At 32.9% G+C, this 21860-nt stretch overlaps 3 protein-coding genes, 3 non-coding genes and 1 pseudogene across 6 annotated transcripts; 1 reads left to right on the top strand and 6 right to left on the bottom strand.

Annotated features, from left to right (window-relative positions):
* Position 1: 1 nt before the first annotated feature.
* LOC125854398 (uncharacterized) lies at positions 2-4998 on the bottom strand. The gene is made up of 6 exons (XM_049533931.1): positions 4600-4998; positions 4483-4531; positions 4343-4394; positions 1598-1761; positions 1211-1324; positions 2-518 (listed from the first exon to the last, which is right to left on the bottom strand). Exons 1-6 carry the CDS (start codon positions 4962-4964, stop codon positions 366-368), a joined length of 897 nt encoding a protein of 298 aa, XP_049389888.1. The 5' UTR covers positions 4965-4998; the 3' UTR covers positions 2-365.
* Positions 4999-5605: 607 nt separating this feature from the next.
* Positions 5606-10557, top strand: LOC125854622 (uncharacterized). Its single transcript, XM_049534207.1, has 11 exons — positions 5606-5863; positions 6528-7340; positions 7460-7885; positions 7971-8066; positions 8145-8345; positions 8455-8538; positions 8631-8732; positions 8831-9255; positions 9336-9471; positions 9672-10252; positions 10329-10557. Exons 1-11 carry the CDS (start codon positions 5606-5608, stop codon positions 10555-10557), a joined length of 3351 nt encoding a protein of 1116 aa, XP_049390164.1.
* Positions 10558-11553: 996 nt separating this feature from the next.
* LOC125854623 (uncharacterized) lies at positions 11554-14305 on the bottom strand (annotated as a pseudogene).
* A 2091-nt stretch (positions 14306-16396) lies between these two features.
* Positions 16397-17193, bottom strand: LOC125854411 (chaperone protein dnaJ 11, chloroplastic-like). Its single transcript, XM_049533945.1, has one exon. It carries the CDS (start codon positions 17099-17101, stop codon positions 16634-16636), a length of 468 nt encoding a protein of 155 aa, XP_049389902.1. The 5' UTR covers positions 17102-17193; the 3' UTR covers positions 16397-16633.
* Positions 17194-18922: 1729 nt separating this feature from the next.
* On the bottom strand, positions 18923-19024 carry LOC125857341 (small nucleolar RNA Z279/snoR105/snoR108). The gene has a single exon (XR_007445660.1). It is a non-coding gene; the product is annotated as a small nucleolar RNA Z279/snoR105/snoR108 (small nucleolar RNA).
* A 1328-nt stretch (positions 19025-20352) lies between these two features.
* Positions 20353-20458, bottom strand: LOC125857335 (small nucleolar RNA Z279/snoR105/snoR108). The gene has a single exon (XR_007445655.1). It is a non-coding gene; the product is annotated as a small nucleolar RNA Z279/snoR105/snoR108 (small nucleolar RNA).
* A 1178-nt stretch (positions 20459-21636) lies between these two features.
* LOC125857339 (small nucleolar RNA Z279/snoR105/snoR108) lies at positions 21637-21743 on the bottom strand. The gene has a single exon (XR_007445658.1). It is a non-coding gene; the product is annotated as a small nucleolar RNA Z279/snoR105/snoR108 (small nucleolar RNA).
* Between the last annotated feature and the right edge of the window lie 117 nt (positions 21744-21860).

Below are 21860 nucleotides of genomic sequence, written 5' to 3' on the forward strand. Positions count from 1 at the left end.
GTCATTCCCGATCTCACTATCAGCCAACCATTATGCAAATTTTTCAATGGTTTTAACATTAAAACTCCAGTACTAGTGTTCCACACAAAAGTTCATGGCTTATGGCATTAAACAGTGGATGTTGATCTACAGCAGAAAGACAATCTCCTCCTTCACCCACCCCCCAAACCCCCTCCTACCCTAGAAAAATAGAGAAAAATAATAGAGGGGAAATAAGAAGCTATGGGGGCAGAGAAATGAAACGTAACTTCCAGATAGTACATGCGTGTACTAGGAAGTATTACAAATACGTTTTAATGTACTTTTTGAGGATCTATTGATGGCCAGTATGGAGTATACTCTCCCAGATGAATCTGATACTCTATTTAGCTATGAAGCTGCTTCGCTAAATCTCGAAGGAAACGAGTGAGAGATCTTTCTGCACGGACAACATCACTATTTACTTTTCCTTCCTCCTTGTCTGAATTGCTTCCTTTTTCTCGTATTGATTGCACTTTCCTAACAAGACCACGTAACTCCTGTACAATGATATAAAACATAATCAGATAAATAATCCCTCCCTGGCAAGACAAGCAAATTGTAGTTTACATACAAAAGGCACATAATTTTTCTTTAATTTCTCAAGTAGGGGCAGCTTATTCTATATAAACAGCATAAGTAATTGTTGAAACCCTCAGGGGTTGGCCTGCTGGCAATTGACTTGAGCCTTGGGGTTTGCTCCCTTTCAAGGTCTCAAGTTCGAAACCCACTAGGTGCAAACAATTTCTGAGGGCCATCGGACTGGGTAAAACCTGAATTAACCGTGGTGCACTTGCGGGAAACTCCTTGCCGAGGGCCTGTGCACCCCCGGGATTAGTCGGGGCTCAAAGAGACTCGGACACCCGGTGCAAATCAAAAAAAAAAAAAAAAAAGTAATTGTTGACGCCTTTCAGCTTAGAGTAATGAAAGGCACATTTAACCAAGCTTACAACTATGTCGATAATGGTTAGGGTGCACACTTGACAGCCAGAATACTGATATATCCATATTATTTCTTCTTTAGTAGTTTTCATTTATCGGCTATTTGTCTTTCGACATGAACATATACAGGCAAGACACTGAGTATGAGAAACATAAAATCAAGTGTCAATTCAACTTATATGCCAGCAAATCCAAGATGTAAAGAAAAAGAATAAGTAACTCCAGACCTGCACATAGCAGCTGAACTAACCTGGCGATCAAAATCAACCTCACTTAGAGAATAGATTTCTTTAGAGATGTCAACGTCCTTATTGACCAAGCCATCAAACCATCTATCAGCTAAAACAATATCGTCCTCAGAACTCTGAAAATAAGCAAAAAAGAAATTTGAACTTTAGATTGCAGTCCAGTTATGCTATCTACCCCCACATTATGCAGGTTTCATAATCAGCTCTTTAATTAAACAAAGGTGCAGAACAGCTGTTCTAATACTTGTTCAATTTTTCATATAAATAGATTAGCAATTTTAGTTTCTTGTGCTCGGTCATAACTTTTAACACAGCAAAGCAGCCAAGAAACTCTGATCCCCTCAGATTGTTTTGAGAAAAGAACAATGAGGAGTGAGATTATGACGTACCTCTTCGTCATCCTCATATTCAGTCTCTTCAACCTCTTCATCAATATCTTCAGTAGCCGAAAGTTCCGAACCAGATAAAGCCTGAAATTTAGTTTGGTCTCCATCTTTTGTTGCCTGAATCAAACCATCCATCAATTCAGGCTCAACTTCTCGCAATAATCTGCCTAACATGAATTCGTATTACATCGTGAGCATATAGATCTGGACATACACCATTTGCACGTGACCAAAATTTCAGGACGAGAAACTGAAATTATGAGACTGCAAACATTTCCAAGATTAACTTGATCCAAAAATATTCACACAACTTCCACGGCTTATGGGGATTGTAGATTTTAGAATTCAAATCATCAAAGTAAACAATCCTTATCAAAATGCAGATAAATAACAACATTAATAGAACTTAAGTAATATGAATAATGCATCACAAGTACTATAATCAATCAATTTATAAACCACAACTCTTACTGAACTTTATGATTTTTAGTCACGGGAATGAACAGTTTACAGATCAATTATACAAAGTACCGTTCTAGAGAAAAATAGGACAAAAGACATGACAAGCATATTCATATTTTAGATCGCTTCCTCTGTATTCACATGTATGGTACTCAAACAGCTATAAGTAATTGCTGGATCTTCCTAATAAGAGATAGTATATAGGTCAAGCATTAACTGATACACCGACACTTTCTTCACTAGAATGCCCTTCTCAAGTGTACAAATTTATTATTTGTTTGGTGCTTCAGTTCAAGAATTATATGAAGTTTATTGCTCTCATTTTGAGTAACGACACTGCAGTATTACTAGTCAGTGTTTACCTTCCATTTGCATGAACTTCCTAAAAAGTATGAGATACAGAAATAAGAAGGATTCACATTAGAACTTATGTTGTAATAAGTTGGGCAGCACAGTTCACAATATCTTTCTTTTATGACGTTGGTGTCCAGGCCAGCTTGCACGCACCTTGACTAATTCGGTAATTCCACCGGCACCTGCTACCTTCCACCAGTACAAATATCAGGAAACTCAACACACCAAGGCTTGGACATATGAGAAGAAATCACCTAGTATTGACCACTAGGCCATACCCTTGGGTGTTCTGCAACTCCTAATAACTAAATATTGAATCTCTACAGTATGCTATTATTTCCTTTTCCATTAGTATGAAGTAAGAACTATTTAGTATTAAGCAGCTTACATTTTCAAAGTGTCTATTTCCATTCACTAGTTTTCTATTTTATTATCCCAATTATGTTTTGGAAGCATCAACTTCAACTCACAAATTTATTTATCCACTCCAGTCTGCACCAAAGAGATCTAATTTCCTTTGAGCCCTTTCCCTTGAATCTGTCATGGAAGCCACTCCAATGACCAAAATACTTCCCATGGAGAGACTGAAAAACTTGCAAAAGGAACTCGAGAAGTTATCAAACAGTTATACATTAGATCTGACAGCAGTTCCACACAAGCATTCATACTGCTCAGTTCTATCTTTTTGCGTCAATCCCCTAGCAGCTTACTATTACATCTCATAAAATAACTGCTTTTCTGGATGCAAAATGTATGAACTACTGAAGATTCTATGTGACATAAACTTTTTTCATCAATTGTTGTTATTATTACGCATAACACAAGTATTCATTTGCATAGAGCAAAATTGAGGACTAAAGAAAGCTTAAGATAAATTCAGTTATCAGATGGAAAGAACCATAGATCCCATAGCTATATGAGTCAGACAAGGAAAACTAAGATGTTTATTAGGTCAGAGGTTGAAAAATACAGAGAAAATTCAGATTATATAAGACCGACAACAGATTGACAAAGAATGCTTCCCTCTTCTTGAGTTGTTAATTTAGGAATTATTTCTAAGATTACAAAATCATTAGAAGAGCGGTTTTAGGTAGCACCAGCACTAAAAATCCTATCTTATACTACATCATATCCAATGTAGTTCCACAAAGTAGGAACAAATCCTATCTTATATAAATAATTAAAAAAGATGGCACCAGCACTAAGGTAGAATGTATAATTTGAGGGAAAAGCATCAGCTAGTAAGGAAGAATACGACTCCAAGGTTACTTTTCTTCCCTAATAAGTTGATGTTGTTGTTGCAAGTAAATTACAAAGCAAAATACGGATTCATGTCACTATTTTCTGGCATTCATGTCAACGTCATCCTTTCAGAGTCTAGGAGAGTAATAGACCCATTTTGAAAGAGACATCTGCTAAAAAGAGGCAATTGCATATACATGAATTTAAAATGCCATGTTTTTAAGTGTCTTTTCAAATGAATCCTAAATAATGGATAAAAGAGTAATGTGATTTGAACCAAGGTAAAGCATTAAGCCTATGAATTTCAAATACATAGCACGAAATCACTCAAATTCAAACGGCCTGCATACTACAAACTCATCAAACTGAGTACCATACTTCTTTCCTAAATCCTAATACTTCATCCATTCCCATTCTCTCTTCCCAATTGCTCTTGATTTTCTGCTATCTTTTAAAACAGTTCACCGCCATGCTAATTCAGTAATTTGCAAGTTCCTTTTTACTTGTCAAGTAATCAATATTGACTATATTTAAACCTACATTGGATATAAGTATACAACTGAGATATCTACTAATAGATTAAAGGTACTATAACTTACAAGTTTTGCTTATCTGAATACAGAACGATGCACTAAAACATTTGGCAAAAAAGATCATTTTGATGGACAAAGTAAGCATCTTAAAGCATACCTATGTAACTGAATTGCCTTCGCTTTCCTTCTCGTACATCAGGACCTAGTCTCTGCGGCAAATGAACAAACATGTAACACTCATCACTAACCACGAAAAAATAGCAATAATACCTCACAATTGATAGAACATAAAATTACCTTGGCCAGCATAACGGCTTCGTATACCTCTTGCTCTGTTGAAGCCACTCTACAGTGAACTATGAAACATTAATTTATATCCTTTAGTCAATTGTAACTAGAAAGTTCTCTAATTACCTGAGAATGCGCTTAATTTGAGGAACAGAGAACTTAGCTAAATCCATAGCCCACCGGACGGCGCGTCGAGCTTCACGCTTCTTCTCGTTACGACTCTTCCTTGTTTTCTCATCGGAATCGCTGTCGCTCTCCGATTGATCTAACGGTAATGGACTTTCACGTGATTTAAGTGCCGCGCCGGAACGAAAATGAGCTTGCCGGTAACCGGAAGGTGATGCCGTGAACGACGGCGGTCGGCGAACATTGCAGGTCGAGAAGAGTGGAGATTGAGATTGAGATTGAACAAAGTGGATGAATGAAGCGCGAACGTATAAATACTGATGCCATTTTGGCCAATTCATCAGAGGCTTCATTACATTAGCCATTTCTGTGCATCTGTGTTAGCTTTTTCCGTTTTGCTTGTATTCAGGAACTTATAATGAGTTGGGCCTCAATATCAAGGTAAGCGTAAAAAAGGCCATATTTTAGATATTGGGCCAAACGTATTATGAGTTGGGCCTCGATATCGAGGTAAGCATGAACCAGGCCATTTTGTAGATATATGGCCCAACTATAGGCATCATCCGCTTGATGATTCAACTCATTTTTTTCAAGCAATCGCACCTACTTTCTTTCTCTTCAACTTCCTTCCCACGTTGGGCCTCATAGTACGTCGTTCAATAGAAATAGGAAAAATTACTTATATACACAACTTTACTTACCTTATTCTCAATTTTTCCCCACTTTTTTTAAATATTTCATAAATCCCTTTTATCACTTCTTTACACTCATCTCCCGGATACATAATTCCAATCTCCTAACCCACGTCTATCTCCCCAAATTTTCACTCCTCAAATCACGCCATATCTCTCTCCCATGATCTTATCAGTTTAATTTTGAAATTGAATTTGAAGATATTTCTCTCTCCAGTCAAACGATTTCTCGCTCCTTTTGGGTATTTTTTCAATTTCATTACTTTTGCTAATAGTTGTTAGGTTTTTTTGTTGATTCAAAATCCTGATACATTATGGATGATGCTCCCTCTTTCAGTATAGGTATTACCCAGATAATGTCATCTAACAATAATCGTGTGTTTGACCATGAAGACGCAGGTTGGGCTGAGAATAGATCGAAGAAATTGCATGATCCCCTTATAATGGCGAAAGTGAGTATCGAGAAAGTCAGGAAGGATGTGCCTTCTTCTTCAAAATCAAAGGTTGAAAAACCCCCTAAAAAAAGGGTTAGAAAAGTATCATCTCCAATTTCCCGTCCTAATCTACCCAAGGTAATGAGTTCTGATATATTTTCCTCTTTTTTTGTTGTTCAATCTTAGATTTAATTGTTAATTTCAATTCATGATGCATTACTGATAGCTTTATGCAATTTAAGTTTTTCTACAATGTATTTATCGTTATTGAACTTAAATATATATCAGTACTAACATATCATATACATGCATACAAAAATATATAGTTTAGTTGTTCTCAAACTTTTTGTTTAACTGATACAAATCTTTGTCAGTGGTTCTTCTCAATGTATCAACTTGTAAAAATAGTTGTAACAGGCACAAATGTTGATTTTGTGTATCAGATACAAATATAACAGTTTTGTATCTGATACACAAACCTAACAACTACTAGCAAAAGTAATGAAATAGTTGTAAAAATAGTTGTAACATGCACAAATGTTGATTTTGTGTATCAGATACAAATATAACAGTTTTGTATCTGATACACAAACCTAACAACTACTAGCAAACGTAATGAAATAGTTGTAAAAATAGTTGTAACATGCACAAATGTTGATTTTGTGTATCAGATACAAATATAACAGTTTTGTATCAAATACAAATATAACAATCTTTGTAAGTTGAGTTGTCTATTATTCAACATGTTATCATGTTTATAATGTTTTAAGGCTTTAATTGTTGTTCATTTGTTTCATTATAGTCTGTGAAATACAAGATAAAACAAATTCCTGCACACTCCTTGAGGTTTGGTTCAACATACAACATGGGTTTTGCAGAAGAGTTGAAGTTGTCTATAGGGATTGATGGTGTTGAGAAATTTAAGAACACAATTTTCGGTCCATATCTCAACATTCCTAATTGCAATTACCAAGGGCAAATAACAAAGTGTCTATTACTACTTGAGCTGGAGCAGGATAATATAGATGAGCTCCATATTCGCCATGCTAGCGGGAATATTTTGCATTTCACTATCAAAGAATTTGCCATCATTACCGCCCTGAAATGCACAGGAAATGTTAATGAATTTAAATATCCTGATTCCACTCACAGTAGATTGATTCAAAGATATTTTCCTGATTCACAAAACGTTGTAAACAAGGGTCGTTTAGTTCAAAGATTTCGGATGGGTCAATGGGAGAATAGTCAAGATGCTCTTGAAATGGCAATCCTATATTTCATTCATACTTTTGTCTTTTCCCAGCTTGGTGATGCAAATATACCTATCCACCATTTCTATATGGTTGAAGATGGAAGGTATGAACAGTTTCCATGGGGACAGATTGCATTCTCAAAATTGATAAAATCACTAAGACAAGAGTTCACCAAAGAAAAGAAGATGTATCGATTAGCCGGCATGCCATATGTCCTGAATGTTTGGATATATGAATGTGCCTCGGCAGTCGGTGATGAAATTGCAGTCAAAGTGGGCAGTTTTATACCTAGAATATGCAACTGGCGTGTTGTGGGAGTCAAGCCAAAATTTGGCATGTTTATGTCTAGCATCTTCTCCCAGGTATAATATATGTTTTGACAGTGTATAATGAATAATTTTCATGTCATATTAATGTATCATTTTTTGTTATTATTGTTACATAATCTTGTTTATTATGTTGGTTTGGATACGCAATCCAGAATTCTTGCAATGATATACATCCAACATCCGAGGAATTGGCATCACTTGATTTGCCTGGTAATGTTGATGCTTCTCATAATGAACATCAAAATTCAGCTGCCAAGTCCAAGCTTGTTCAACCACAAGAACTTTCCGGATTTGAGGATTTTTCTACTAATCATACAGATAATTTTTTAAGGAGATCAAGACGCCCTTCAACTACATCATCTACACCCCCTCCAAAGAGGAGAAAGAATGCTCATCCTGTTAAGCCAGATGTTATTGATGTCAATCAACCTGAACAATCGGCTGTGCAATCAAACAAAAACAGTCCAATTCCAATTTCAGGTGTTAATGTACCCGATGTTCATGTTCCTTCACTAGATCCTAAAGAACCTACTGACAGATCAGGGATTAAACAAGTTAAGAAATACCTGAAGAAATATGTAAGTGATTGTTTTATTTTGTTTTGACAGTTATTACATATTGACAGTTATTACATATTCACTTATATTGTATATATATTTTTAGATTGACAAGAAATTTCAGCATTTAGAGGATTTAATCAAATTAAATCACAAGCAGTTGATGAATGTTGTTCGGAATCCACACAAGCAAGAAGAAGAGGTAGTGTATTATTTCTAAAATAATACATTGTTAAAACGAATTTATTTGTTTCATATTTAACCCTTTTTCTTTGTGTAGAATATTTCTGGCACATCTACAAGTCTTAACATGCCAGAGTTCAATCAAGAAGATCACGTTGTTCGTCCACCTACCACTAACCAGTTGTTTGATAAACGGAGTTCACCTATTGCGATGGACGTGCCCGACAATGATCGATTTGAGGTAGATGTTGTTGAGGATCAAGAACAAAATCTTATCCCTGAACCAAAGATTGTAGAAGTAAGTTTTTAACAATCCTGATTATATATGCAGTCAAATATTATATCTAGGTAAAAATATTAACGATACATTAACTAATTACTCATACTTTTTCACCTTGAAAACATAGGATGTTACTACATGTAAGGAAAAAGAAGGTAGGAAGGATGTATCAGATCTTCCACACATAACAGAAGTCCATGATGAAGCAACTGTACATTAGCAAGATAATGTAAGTTCAATTTTGTATATGTATGATACATTAGTTTGTCAATGTATCATTTTAACATACATCATCTTTTTTAGGAAGATGTACCAGTTAGAGGCTCCAAAACATTTCATCAAGTAATGTTGGATGAACACGATGCTGATAAAGTGAAGGATAATGTCATAAAATCTGATAAATCGGTAAATCTTACAGTTAGTTATCACTAAATGAATAATACCATTTTACAATTTTGTATTCATTTATCTAATTTATTTTATAATTGTATCAATTAATATAGGGTTCGATAAATTCGGATTCAGTATCAGCTGCTACTCAAGAAGCAGTAGATACACTTTATGGCATTCATGCTCCTATGGATGCTCAACCACTGCAAGTTGTCACTCCCCAACAACTTACCGACACACATGATTTGAGATCGCGCAACCTTGTACCCATGGATACTAACATAAATGAAATAGTGGTACATGAAGTGTCAAAGACGCCTATTCAAAGATTGAGACTGCCATCAAAGATCTTTCAATCACCATACGTAACTATATTTGGGTCTAGCGACAAAGGCAAAGAGAAAGTTGATTCAAAGTTACACATTCGTCCAAATCACCCATTTCAAGATTGTGGTATTATTTTCCAACCTCCATCTACTTTACTTGATCAGTACCATCAGTGGTTATCAAAGGGCCTTCTTAAAACACATGACAAGAAGTAAGTTATATATCAATATATCCAAATATTGTTAGATCATTATTTGTTTGAATCTGCATTGAGTTTTAATAATTATATAGGAAACCAAAGGAGGACAAATACAAATGCAATTCAGCTTCTTTTGGATTTGATCAAATGGACTTCGTTGTTGCATTTCCAATTAATAAAAATTGGTTCTATGCCATGTCGCAGCCAAAGAAATGTTGGACTGATGAGGTATAATAGTAAATTCAACAAAAAAGATCTATCAAGATGTATCTGATACATCGTTAAAAATGTATATGATACATCTGTATGTATCTGATACATCTTTAAATATGTATCTGATATAAAATTATGTTCACACCTAAACATAGCATATATGCTACATCACAACATACATTTTATTTATTTTCACTAAATAATTTATTTTGCAGCACATCGATGTAGTCTTTTACTACCTTAGGAAGAAATCAAAATTGCGAAGCCTGGATCAATACAGATACACTACAGTTAACTGTTTATTCAAAACATACATCAATAACACACATGAGAGGTATCATTGCAGTCTTGCCGATGACAACCTTAGTACACAGGAACACATGGCGCGTGGGTCTGTTGTATCTGGATTCGAGCGGTCAATGATGAACATTATTAATGGTTTTGAGATTCCTGCTGGTTTACCGTGGCACTCATGTGATGATGTTTACATTCCGGTGAATTGTGATGGACAATTTCATTGGGTATTGGCTGTTGTTGTTTTGAAAAAGAGGCTAATACGTGTCTACGACTCAGCATCTGGATCAAGGAGAAAAAATTTTTCGGGAGACATTAAAAAATTATCTCTAATGTTGCCTACTTACCTCCAGGACAGTGGATTTTTTGATCATTCTGAGCGAACTGATTGGTCATCTCTTGATGCTTATAAGGACAAGGAAACTGGAAGTCTATTGGAACCAAAACACCCTTTTCTTGTTGAATATGTACAAGACATTATTCAACAAGGAAGCGACACACTGTAAGTTTTAAAACATCTTGTTTTAAAGTTTATGTTCAATTTATTTTTGTATAATGTATCTTTTGCATTTTTGTAGGGATTGTGGTTTGTTTGTGGCCGCCTTTGCTGAATTCCTTAGCGATGAAATTCCAATCCAATCCAATAATTTCCGTTCTGATTATCTCCGGTCAAGATACGCAGCATTGCTATGGAATTACGGCAGTGAAAAGGCTGAAGCTGGATACGTTAGTGATAATGACGATCCATCAAAGCCTAGGGGTCATTTCACACCACCAAACCATGATGCGTTGGTTAACTTGGAGTAGTTTTTGTGCATCAATGGATACACAATGTTTTGTTTGTTTTCAAGACATTAACTTTTTAATGTCTGCATAATGTTTTGCTTGTTTACAAGACATATTAACTTTTTAATGTCTGCACAATGTTTTGTTTGTTTTCAAGACATATTAACTTAAGTGTTGAAGGGTTCCTCTTAAAACTTGTTTTGTCTGACTTTTTATTATCAATATATTTTGTTCATTTAATCTCGAAATGTATATTTGTCTAAATTTACAAATTCTAATAATCAAACATTATTATTAAATCATCATCAATATAAAATACACATAAATTTGAGCAAACTTTTTTTTCCTAACAACATCAATTCAATTTACTGTATAAAAAACATTTAAAAGAACAACACACTAAACAAAATATTACGTTTATAATCTAAAACTTATTGAATTGAAAATTATAAATCTTAAATTAGCTAAGATTTACAATTTCTAACACAATATTCTGATAATGTATATACAACAATAGTTGTAATCAATATGATACATGATTTAATAATATATTTGATACATGCTTTCTTATTTATTGTGACAAATACATTGTTGAGCATTTATGTATCATATGATTTCTCTGATACAATAGTTTATTCCAGCTAGATAGGTTATTTATGATTTAATGAATACGATACATTATATATTATGTAAATGATACAATACACATAGTATATTTTACACATAATGTATATGATACAAATGCACATAAATATTTGTATATCAGAGATAACATTTACACACAAATCATAACAATTTATTGAATTGAACAACAAAAGTAATAAACAAAGGTATCAAAATAACATCCAACACACAAATCATAACAAATTCTTAAATGGATCCGCAAAACTCATAAATATTGAATCAAAATAACCAAAAATAAACAGTAACATTTATTCATGATAAATAAAAAAGTGATAATCTAGTAAGTCAAAAATTATTCAACAAAAACATAAATGTCTTATAAAAATAACGATTTCACTTTTCTTTTGGGAAGAAAGTACAAGTTCTTTTGTTGTGACCTTCTTGACCACAGCGTCCACAACAATTTATTTTTACTATTATCTTTTCATCTGCATTTTTTTTTCTTCTTTTCCTTGGTCGTCCAGCCAATCTTTTATATCTAGGTGGCCACACAGTTTCATCTACAACATTGCTAGGAACCGACCAATCTTCTTTATCTGGCATTGGAACCATTGGAACCTCATATGTTTTTACTAATGTATCAGGCTTGTAGTAATCAGAGCAATAAGGATGCACATCTGTGACATTCTTGTCCTTTAAAACAGCAATTGCATGTGCACAAGGTATCTCATCTAGTTGAAATCTGCCACAAGTACATTCTTTCCTCTCAAGACAAACAATGTATCTTCTTCCAGCTTCATAAACTGAGAAAATAAATTCAGATGATGGAACAACCTGCAGACATTAAAAAGTAATTGATAAATTTATTTCAAGTAATGCTGATCACAATAGCCGAATGATATAACAAATTTGATACAAAATAAAAAATTATGTATCATGATACATACCTTCATCTTCGAACATTTAGATGCGTTTATAATCAATATCTCCTCAAATTTTCTCCCCAATGTATCTTTTGTATAAGAGGCTATTTCTCTATTTTTGCAATGCCAAGAACCAAATAGAATTCTAACCTCTTCTAAGAATTCTAATATAGACAACTGACGCGCCTCAACAAGACAACCATTGATACATTAGTCATCATTCTACCTCTATTTACTGTTGAATGAACTCTCGACCACTTCTCATAGCCAGCATCCTCAAGGTACTCCTTAACCCTATGGTCAACTTTATCCACCTTAGCCATTAATGTATCGAAATCCTCCTTTCTATATGCCTTGGCCATAGAATAGAATAGATCACTTATAGTGTTTCTGCTCCTTTTAAAGTTTCCACAGACATTCTTCCAAAGATGCCATATGCATGCATAGTGAGGTACAGTTGGGAACACAATTCTTACACTCTTCATAATACTCTCATTTCTATCAGAAACAACACACATTTTTTCACGCTCGCCAAATGCATTTTTGAATTGTTCGAAGAACCATGTCCATGAACAGTCATTTTCAGTATCTACAACCCCATATGCCAATGGCAATATGCAACCTAATTAAAGATAACATGAATGATTTCATTTGATACATAACATTTACAATATAGATACATATTAAACAATATCGCAATTATAAATAAATACATACCTGCCCCATCAAGTGTGCTTGCTGATAAAAATGTACCTTTGTAAGCTCCACCAAGATGTGCACCATCGACAACAACTACCGGTCTGCAGTAATCGAACCCCCTCATCAATGGTCTTAAGGCTATGAACAGATACATGAATTCATCTTCCACTGACTTGTGCATCTTTATATAAGAATTTGGATACACATTATTTAACATGTATATGTATCTCGGCAACTTCTTATATCCATCTGATGGTTTACCCCTTAGCATTTCTAGTGCACGTTCTTTAGCACGCCATGCTTGCTGGTAAGATATTTGAACCCCATAGAATTCTCTAATATCATCAATTATATCTTTTGGAGTATGAATTCTTTTATGATTGACCAATTTAGGAACAGTCACACCACTAACAAACCCAACTGTTGCTTGGACTTTGGTTAGTATCCTATCACGCAATGGACATGTATGTTCACTATTAAAGTATCTTACTTTGAAAACATCAGAATTTTTCCTGCATGAAGCCTTCATAGTCCAACCACATTCAATCGAAAAGCACACCAACACATAGCTGTACAATGTTGCACATCATATTAATACATATAGCAGTTACATTTTATATGACATTACTGTATCAACAATATTAACTACCATAATGTATAATATCACCATACATTTAAATTTCTAATTTGTTTCATACATTACGCATAAATCAAAGTTACAAAATGTATCGGATACATTATAGATGCAACTTAATTTTGTGCGCTTCTTGGATGTATAATTTAATCAACAAAAAAATTACAACAAAACAAAAGCACCATCACACAGCTTCTAAGAATAATACTGTATCAAACACATTAGAAATTTAAATGTATCATCCGATGTAGATCTTAAAATTAAAAATATTAATTCAAAATTCAAATTAAAAAAAAAACTCATACCTTTGTCTATCAGATCTTTTTACTTTGCAATTGAAGTTTTTCTTTATTTTATATTTGGCCATCACATCTATCAGTGTTGCTTTATCCTTATACAATTGACCTGTCTTCACATCTATACTGTTTGAATCAATTATGTAATTTGTAACTTCTAATTCTGGAATATAATATGAATCACAAATTCTTGATTCAACCACTGCAAGAGCTTCTGTATCCCTTGTTGTACCTTCGATACATGTAATCTCTCCGCATGTTCCATCAAAGCTATGTATCTCACCGCCAATTTTATCTGTTGTATCAATACATAATGGATACATTGCAAAACCAGGCTCACTTTTTTTCACTTCTAAATATAGTCTAACACCCATGTCGTTCTTAATTTTCATCGGACATGAATTACCTTCTACGATATATCGAATTTCAATATTTTTTCTTACCTCATCGATCTCTAACTCGGCTATAATGGCTGCCTTGAGATTCATAAATGAAATTGATTGTCCAACAACAATTCCATCACTTTTGTATCCTTCATAATTAACTTCGCTAGCCCAAATTCCTGAATGCCTCAACAAAATAGATATATTCATCATGTATCGAGTTTCTTTTTGAAACTATGAATTTTTCAACAGGGTGTTAAAAAATCATCTTCAATGAAGAAGATGAAATTTTGAAATTTGAAATCCTAAAACTGTCCCCTATTAGGATATGGAATGATGATGATCAGTTAGGCGTTAATCTAGGAAAATAATATAACAATAATAAATTTTACGTTATTTGTTCCTTTTTTAGTGCAACAACATTCTGTTTCTATGTATCTTTTATAATGTATCTGCATGGTAACTATGTATCCGATTTTCTCAATTTTCAAGGGATTTTTGTAATATTGGAATTATTAGGGAGAGAATGTAATTTAGATCTTAGACTATGGGATTCCTTTAATTTTTACATAGAAATACTCTATTTGGACATATTGTTACACGCATGACTTCGGGCCATGAGTTCCTACCTTTATTAACGACACAAGTTCTGTTTGGTATGACATTGTGATGGATGTGATCGATACCAGTAATAATTCTGATCGCTCTTTCTGGTAATTCTTCGAAGATGACCCATCTCCAGAGCCTTCAACTCATCCTTTTAGTATTTTTTTATTATTATTTTGTGCGACCACGTGTTTACGATGATTTAATTTTACCATGCACATATGTTGAATACTATTAATATCACATCATGTTAATCGTATATCGGGCTACTTTAGCTCAACATCAAAGACTTTCTAGAATTAGAAAATTGAAATTCTACTTTTTTTTAAAGTATGATTCAAATTAGGAGAGCTGCCCAATCACAAAAAGGAAGGCATTGAATTTCAACAAGCAACGGCTCTTCGATGTTCATTTCCACTTTAATTTCCTGTTAAGAATACAGATCTTTTTTGTCACTCTCACTATTCGTGATGAAACTCTTCTTCTTTGATATCGACATTTAAACTTATCAACACTTTGTTTAGTTTTTTCTTTCTTTATTGGTCGTTTTCTAAGCCCATTTTTTTCATCAAAGAGGCGAGATTCTGCGATAATTATCCAATGTTTACATGAAAAATAACTTTGATAATATAGGCTTACCCTTGAGCATGAGAACAATACGTTAAACGTATTTTTGATGACATGTCTTAAGAATACTTAATTTTGATGGCCACAAAAATCTGCCAAAGTTGAATTGTGCATTTTTGAGAACGTATTTGTATTAGGTGTTTATTTCAATATTTGAATAAGATTTCAAATGATAAAACTTATATGATTTTATTTATAATTAAAAAAATTTACTCAAACAAATTATGAATTTCTAGAATACTATTATAAGCATCTCATCAAAAACTCACAACAGCTTCCCAAACAAAGACTAAGAGAGAAAGAAAATCATAAATATAATTGACATAATATTCACGATTGAATTAAGAAAAATCATAAGCCTCAAATAATTTGAAAAAGAAAAAATTACTTGAAATAAAGACAGATATACTATGTGTCATTTTGTAATTGTAGATAAGGATGACAGATGTCACTTACTAGTTGCTACTCAACTTGCTTTTGATTTCATAATGACGAGATGTTGAAAACTCAAAACATGGCTGGCAAGTGACTTCACTAGTGCTTTTATTTTTCTCATGAACGTATGAATTTTAGTGGATAGAAACTATTTAACATAAGATTTCTATAATAATATCATATTTATCGAGCGTTAAAACAAAAAATATTTAGCCAAATTTATGATGATGTTTATCATTTGAACAATTTTATCTTAGTTTCTGACTTAGAAGATTATCTGCCTAGACGATTATCTCATTGATTTGTTATGACATGTAATTCTTATCTTATAAAGTGGGGACCTAATGATATTGTGGACCAAATTGGCAACATTTTCACCTCACAAAATCACGAGTTGGACATATGAGAAGTCATGGAACACGATCGAAATCTACAAAAAGGTATTTTTAAAACTTCCATTCAATAGAAACATATGAAAGGAATCCATGATCATTGACCAAATGGATACATGTTGCTTTCCAAATTACGATGACTAAACATTACAGTTTAAAAGAAGATTATTTATGTGGTTATAAAAAAAGGTATTATATTGTGAATTCTAATAATACAAATGTTGATTGGACAATTTTGATGAACTTTCAGACTTCAAAAACTTCGTCTGATTATTTATCTTCCACACAAATAACATAACAAAAATTTAAAGTAATATATACATAAAGTCACATTTACATGTACTGTACAAATAACTGATCTTATTACTCTTAATTCGAAATTTCAGATTTGAGTTATGATCAGAAATTAAGTCCCGCTCGATTAGGAGAGCTAAAGTCTACATTTTATGACTAATCGGGCGGGAGATTTCGAAAAAATCTACCAACACTGATCGGTTTCCCATTTCCGGCGAACAGTATAATGGCTACGAGCTCCCGCCGGTGAGAAATCAACAGGCCTTGCAATTCTATTCCCAAATAGTTTCCGATCATAATTAGCACGTTTTTCCGGGTCGGAAAGAGTAGCATACGCTGATTGAACTCTAATAAAGTCCTCCGCCGACGAATTCTGAACATCCGGATGCAAAATTCTGGCTAATTTCCGGTAAGCAGACTTAATTTCATGAGAATTAGCTCCTATTTGAATCCCTAAAACTTCGTATAACGATGTATGTGAGGCTATTGTAGAGCTACTAGTAGTAGTAGTAGAAGTCCTCTCCGCAGTGGAGTAAGCGGCGGAAACAGAGAACGGCCGCTGCCGGAAACTAACGGAACTCGGCGGTGGTGCAGCGGCGGAGAGTTTAGAGCCGGCAATTGAAGTGGAGAGAAGAAAAGAAGAAGAAGCCATGATTTTGGAATAATTGTTCTAGAAGAATTTGGTTAGTTATTGGAGAAAATGATAGAGTGAATGTTTTGGATAGATGGAAAAAATGGAAGAACATATTCCTATTTATTAGAGAAGTTTTGGAATTCCACGAGGAAAAAAAAAAAAAAGAAGAAAAGGGGAAGTGTGCTAGGGATAGTGTCGTAATAATACAAAGTTCGTCCATTTCATATTACTTATCCACGCTATTAAAAATATCTTAAAAAATATATAACATGTAACAAAAATAAATAATATGAGACGAAGAAAATATTAATTATGACGATTTGTCACTTGCCATTGCCATCACAATTATAAGTTTCAAAATTTATTATAGGTATATATTTAATTAAAATAATCGTGTCATACTCTGTATATGCTGCTTGATACATATCGTGAAACGATGGAATATTATATATTTATGATTTAATATATATTAAAATGTTGGAAGTAAAAATTGGAGAAGTAAAAGCTCCCACACGCTCATAATAACGGTAGCGACATGTTTTGTGGTACGTGTGAGGACTGAGGTGGGCTTTATTGCTTTTGGATTGTATGGTCTTATCCATTGCTGACTCAGCTCGACTCGGAGAATCTTAAATTTATTTATTTGATTTTGATTTAACACATAATTTTATAAAAAAAATAAATTATTTTTAATTAATCTAAATGAACTAAAGAAAATAAGACAGACAAATCAAAATAGGGATAAATTTATTTTCTACGCAAGTCTTATGTGAATGTGGTCACTACAAATTACTACTATATGTTTTTATTTACTTGTCAAATTTTGACTTGACATACTTATTAAGAAAGTAATGATTGATATAGTAAACTTACCGTTTTATTTGTATTAATTGATAGAGTCTCAAACATCTTATTCACTAATGGGAAAAGAAAAATTGTTTTTACTTGATTTATTAGAAATGACAAGTAAAAAAAGAATAAAGCAATTTAATTTTAAAATTCTTCTGTATCCTATAATGAAATGATCACGAAATTTCATTTTTTCTTAAATTTTGTGTCAAATCAAATTACGCTATCGAGACTGAGGAGGTATAAGATTGGTGTGTAGGGCTTTAGACAAGTAGCACATGTTAAGTATTAAAGGTGGTCCTGTCGGTTCATTTCTACAAGGAGAAACCAAACGCGTATTAGGAGCAGCTAGCTAGCCTGCCTGCCTGTCAATTCCTCACGTCGGCACCGAAATCGTTCTGGAGATGCTCAATTTGGATGCCACTTGGATCAACATAATTAGATATTTATACTAGATTAGTTAAGCAAATTCTAATTAGAATTCAATGTCAATCAATTCAAATTCATAATAAATGAAATTAACAAATTATCAACAACACTAATTATGTAGTATTAAAATTAGAAAGTAACATATTGACATTATATATTCCACCTAAATCACTAAACCATTTTTATATACTTAGAATTATTCACTTTATATATCTAATCAAAGCCAACTTCATTTTTATAAAAAGGTGTCATATTATTGAGTATAAAGTATAAAGTCATCACTGTGATTTTGCCCATGTCTCATAATATAATTTAGCAAGATTTGTTGTCTCCTTTCACATACTTTATTTTCCTTTTTGGCAAAAAGCTAACAAACTAAAATCAAAAACACATTCGTATTTAAGAAGAACATGTTTTCCTTTGTTTCGTTGAAAGTGATTAAAAGGTCAAAATAATAAGAAAGTAAGAGAGATTAAACATTAAACAAAAAGTTACACAGAGTAGCAAATATTGTTTTTTTTTTTTTTTTTTGTGGGGGGGAAGGGGATGACTTCAGAAATAGAGATCAGATTGGTAAAATTGAGAGCGTCCAAATTGTCGTAACCAGGCTGAGCCTGAACACCCTTCTCGCATGGTGCGAGTATTGACCACTCATCATATCTCATTAAAACTTGCCTGAAGGATCATGGTTTTACAAAGCCCATTGCCTCAATTATTTATTCTGCCCATAACCCACATAACTCTCTTACATTGTCCAATGTGGGATTATTTACTTCCATTCTTAATTACCAACTCACCTTGAAGTACTACTAAGTTTAAACATTTTCAATGCTTTGCACATATTAGGTTTTTTGTATTGACTCACCATATCATTACAATTATAAATTCATATTTAATTATTATTGAAATTTTAATTGATTTTTGTATATATATCTATACGACAAAAGTTATAAATTTTGATAAATTCATAGTGAAAAAGCTACATCCACCTTTGGGCTTTGTATGTACCATGACCTTAAAATTGTAGTAATAGTAGTTACCTATGAGTGTTTGGTAGGCCTTTGGCCATTATTTCGTTGATAGTGAGAAAAAAAGGAGTATTTGAATTTGAATATATAGAAACTGATCAAGTTGTGTATAAATATGAATTTCAATAAAAGAAAAGGTTGAAATACTATAAAAGAAAACAATTATTTCATTTGAAATATTTCTTAGGCAAGTTTTTACAAGTGATCAAATCATATAAATTATAAGTTAATTGTAATACGGCTTCATGAGATATTTACTCGAATGTTTGAAAGTTGAAAACAGTAAAAATGTGAATATTAAGATAGGAAATAAAAATATTTGAGAGAAGATGATTGTGGCCTCCATGGTGGTTTGGTGGACAAGATGAATAATGAGATGTGAAAGGTTGGTGTTGATGGGTCTGAGGAGAGGTAGGCTTAGATGTATCGGAAATAAATAATTAGACAAAATATGAGAACACACGTGCAATTTACCAAAGACATATAATCGAAGATAAGGATAGTTACATTGTATAGTTAGTTACCCTTATGGATTCCTCACATCAGCACTGAAACCGTTCTAGAAATGCTAAATTTGGATGCCACTTGGAACAACAGAGTTAGATATTTATACAAGATTAGTTAAGCAAATTCTAGTTAGAATTGAATGTCAATCAATTCAAATTCATATTAAATGAAATTAGCAAACTATCAACAACATTAACTATGTAGTATTAAAATTAGAAAGTAACATATTGACCTTATATATTCCACCTAAATCACTATACCATTAATATATAATTATCCACTTTGTATCCAATCAAAGCCAACTTCACTTTTATTTAAGGTGTCATATTGAGTATAAAGTCTAAAAGTCATTGTGATTTAGCCCATGTCTCATAAGGAGCAAACATTTGTTTATAATAAAATGTAAAAATCTGTTTTTTTTTTTGGGGGGAGGGTGTGTGGATGACTTTAGATATAGGGATCAGATTGGTAAAATTGAGGACGCCCAAATTGTCGTAACCAGGCTGAGCCTGAACGTCCTTCTCGCAAAATTATTGCGAGTATTGACCACTCATCATATCCCATTAAAACTTGCCTGAAGGATCATGGTTTCACAAAGCCCACTGCCTCAATTATTTATTCTACTCACTAACGCCCATTACTCACTTTATTCTCCAATGTGGGATTATTATTTACTCTCAATTCTTAATTACCAACTCACCGGGTAGTATTTTTTCCGTCTTAGTTTATATGATTTATTTATTTTTTAGTTTATTTTAAAAAGAATGACACATTTTTATATTAAGTAATAATTTAACTTTAAAATACTCATTTTACCTTTAATGAAACATTCAAAGGCCATTATTTCGTTGGTGGTGAGAAAAATGAGTAAATGAATATATAGAAATCGAAGTTGTGTATAAATATGAATTTTACTTAAGAAAAAGTTAATATAATATAAACAAACTATTTCTTTTGAAATATTGCTTACAGAAGTATTTACAAGTGAAGTCATACAGCAATTAAAAGTTGATTGTATGGCATAATGAAATATTTACTCGAATGTTCAAAAAAAATTAAAAGTAGTAATAATGAGGATATTAAGATAGATGTTCAAAAAAATTAAAAGTCATTTTCATTTCTATAAAAGGTGTTATATTGAGTATAAATAAGAGCTAAAGTCATTGTGAATCCATCCGAAAGAAGCATACTTTATATTCTTTATGGTAAAAAGCTAACCAAACAAAACCATAAACTTCTAATTCAAGCATAGGTTTTCCTTTGTTTCATTAATAAAGTGATTAAAAGGGTCAAAATTATCAAGTAAAATTGGAAAATGACAAAAAAAAAGACAAGACAATTTTCACTTTTTTTTTCTTCATTTAGTGCTATGCTTGCAATAGCCGATGCTTTAAATAGAATTTTTTCTATATTCAGTAAATTCGAACCTGATACCTCGCGTTAAAGATGACGCAAGTCTTATGATTGCACCACAATTCATTGATCACACCCTTCCACTCAAATTTATGTACCACTTTATTTCATAATTTATTTTTAAAATATTGTCACTTTCATATTTAAGCATACTTTTGAGGCCATAGAGATATTATTTATTGTTTATAGTGATAAACTTAAGAACCAAAAATAGTAACAATAAGAGAAAATGAAATAATAAGTAAAAAAGGAGAAAGATGAAATAAGAAAGTTCTTAAAAAAAGAAAAAGAAAAGCCAAAATATTGGAAAAAAATAATTCAAGCATAGGGATCAGATTGGTTTAAGCGAGGGCGCCCAAATTGTCGTAACCAGGCTGAGCTGGAACGCCCTTCTCGCATATTTTATTGCAAGTTTTGACCACTCATCATATCCCATTAAAACTTGCCTGAAGGATCATACTTTGTCTAAGCCCACAGCCTCCATTGTTTATTCTAGCCAACCAGCCCACAACCCTCTTCATTCTACGATGTGGGATATCCACTTCCAATTT

The sequence above is a fragment of the Solanum stenotomum genome, chromosome 2 (genome assembly GCF_019186545.1).
Source record: "Solanum stenotomum isolate F172 chromosome 2, ASM1918654v1, whole genome shotgun sequence".
Classification (NCBI taxonomy): domain Eukaryota; kingdom Viridiplantae; phylum Streptophyta; class Magnoliopsida; order Solanales; family Solanaceae; genus Solanum; species Solanum stenotomum.

Coding starts and splice junctions, on each gene's coding strand:
- LOC125854398 (XM_049533931.1), bottom strand. CDS start 4,964: ATGGCTAATGTAATGAAGCCTCTGATGAATTGGCCAAAATGGCATCAG. Junction 4,395..4,482: donor AAGCCGTTATGCTGGCCAAG/GTAATTTTATGT, acceptor CATTTGCCGCAG/AGACTAGGTCCTGATGTACG. Junction 519..1,210: donor AGGTTGATTTTGATCGCCAG/GTTAGTTCAGCT, acceptor ATCATTGTACAG/GAGTTACGTGGTCTTGTTAG.
- LOC125854622 (XM_049534207.1), top strand. CDS start 5,606: ATGGATGATGCTCCCTCTTTCAGTATAGGTATTACCCAGATAATGTCA. Junction 8,733..8,830: donor TCATAAAATCTGATAAATCG/GTAAATCTTACA, acceptor CAATTAATATAG/GGTTCGATAAATTCGGATTC. Junction 9,472..9,671: donor AGAAATGTTGGACTGATGAG/GTATAATAGTAA, acceptor TTTATTTTGCAG/CACATCGATGTAGTCTTTTA.
- LOC125854411 (XM_049533945.1), bottom strand. CDS start 17,101: ATGGCTTCTTCTTCTTTTCTTCTCTCCACTTCAATTGCCGGCTCTAAA.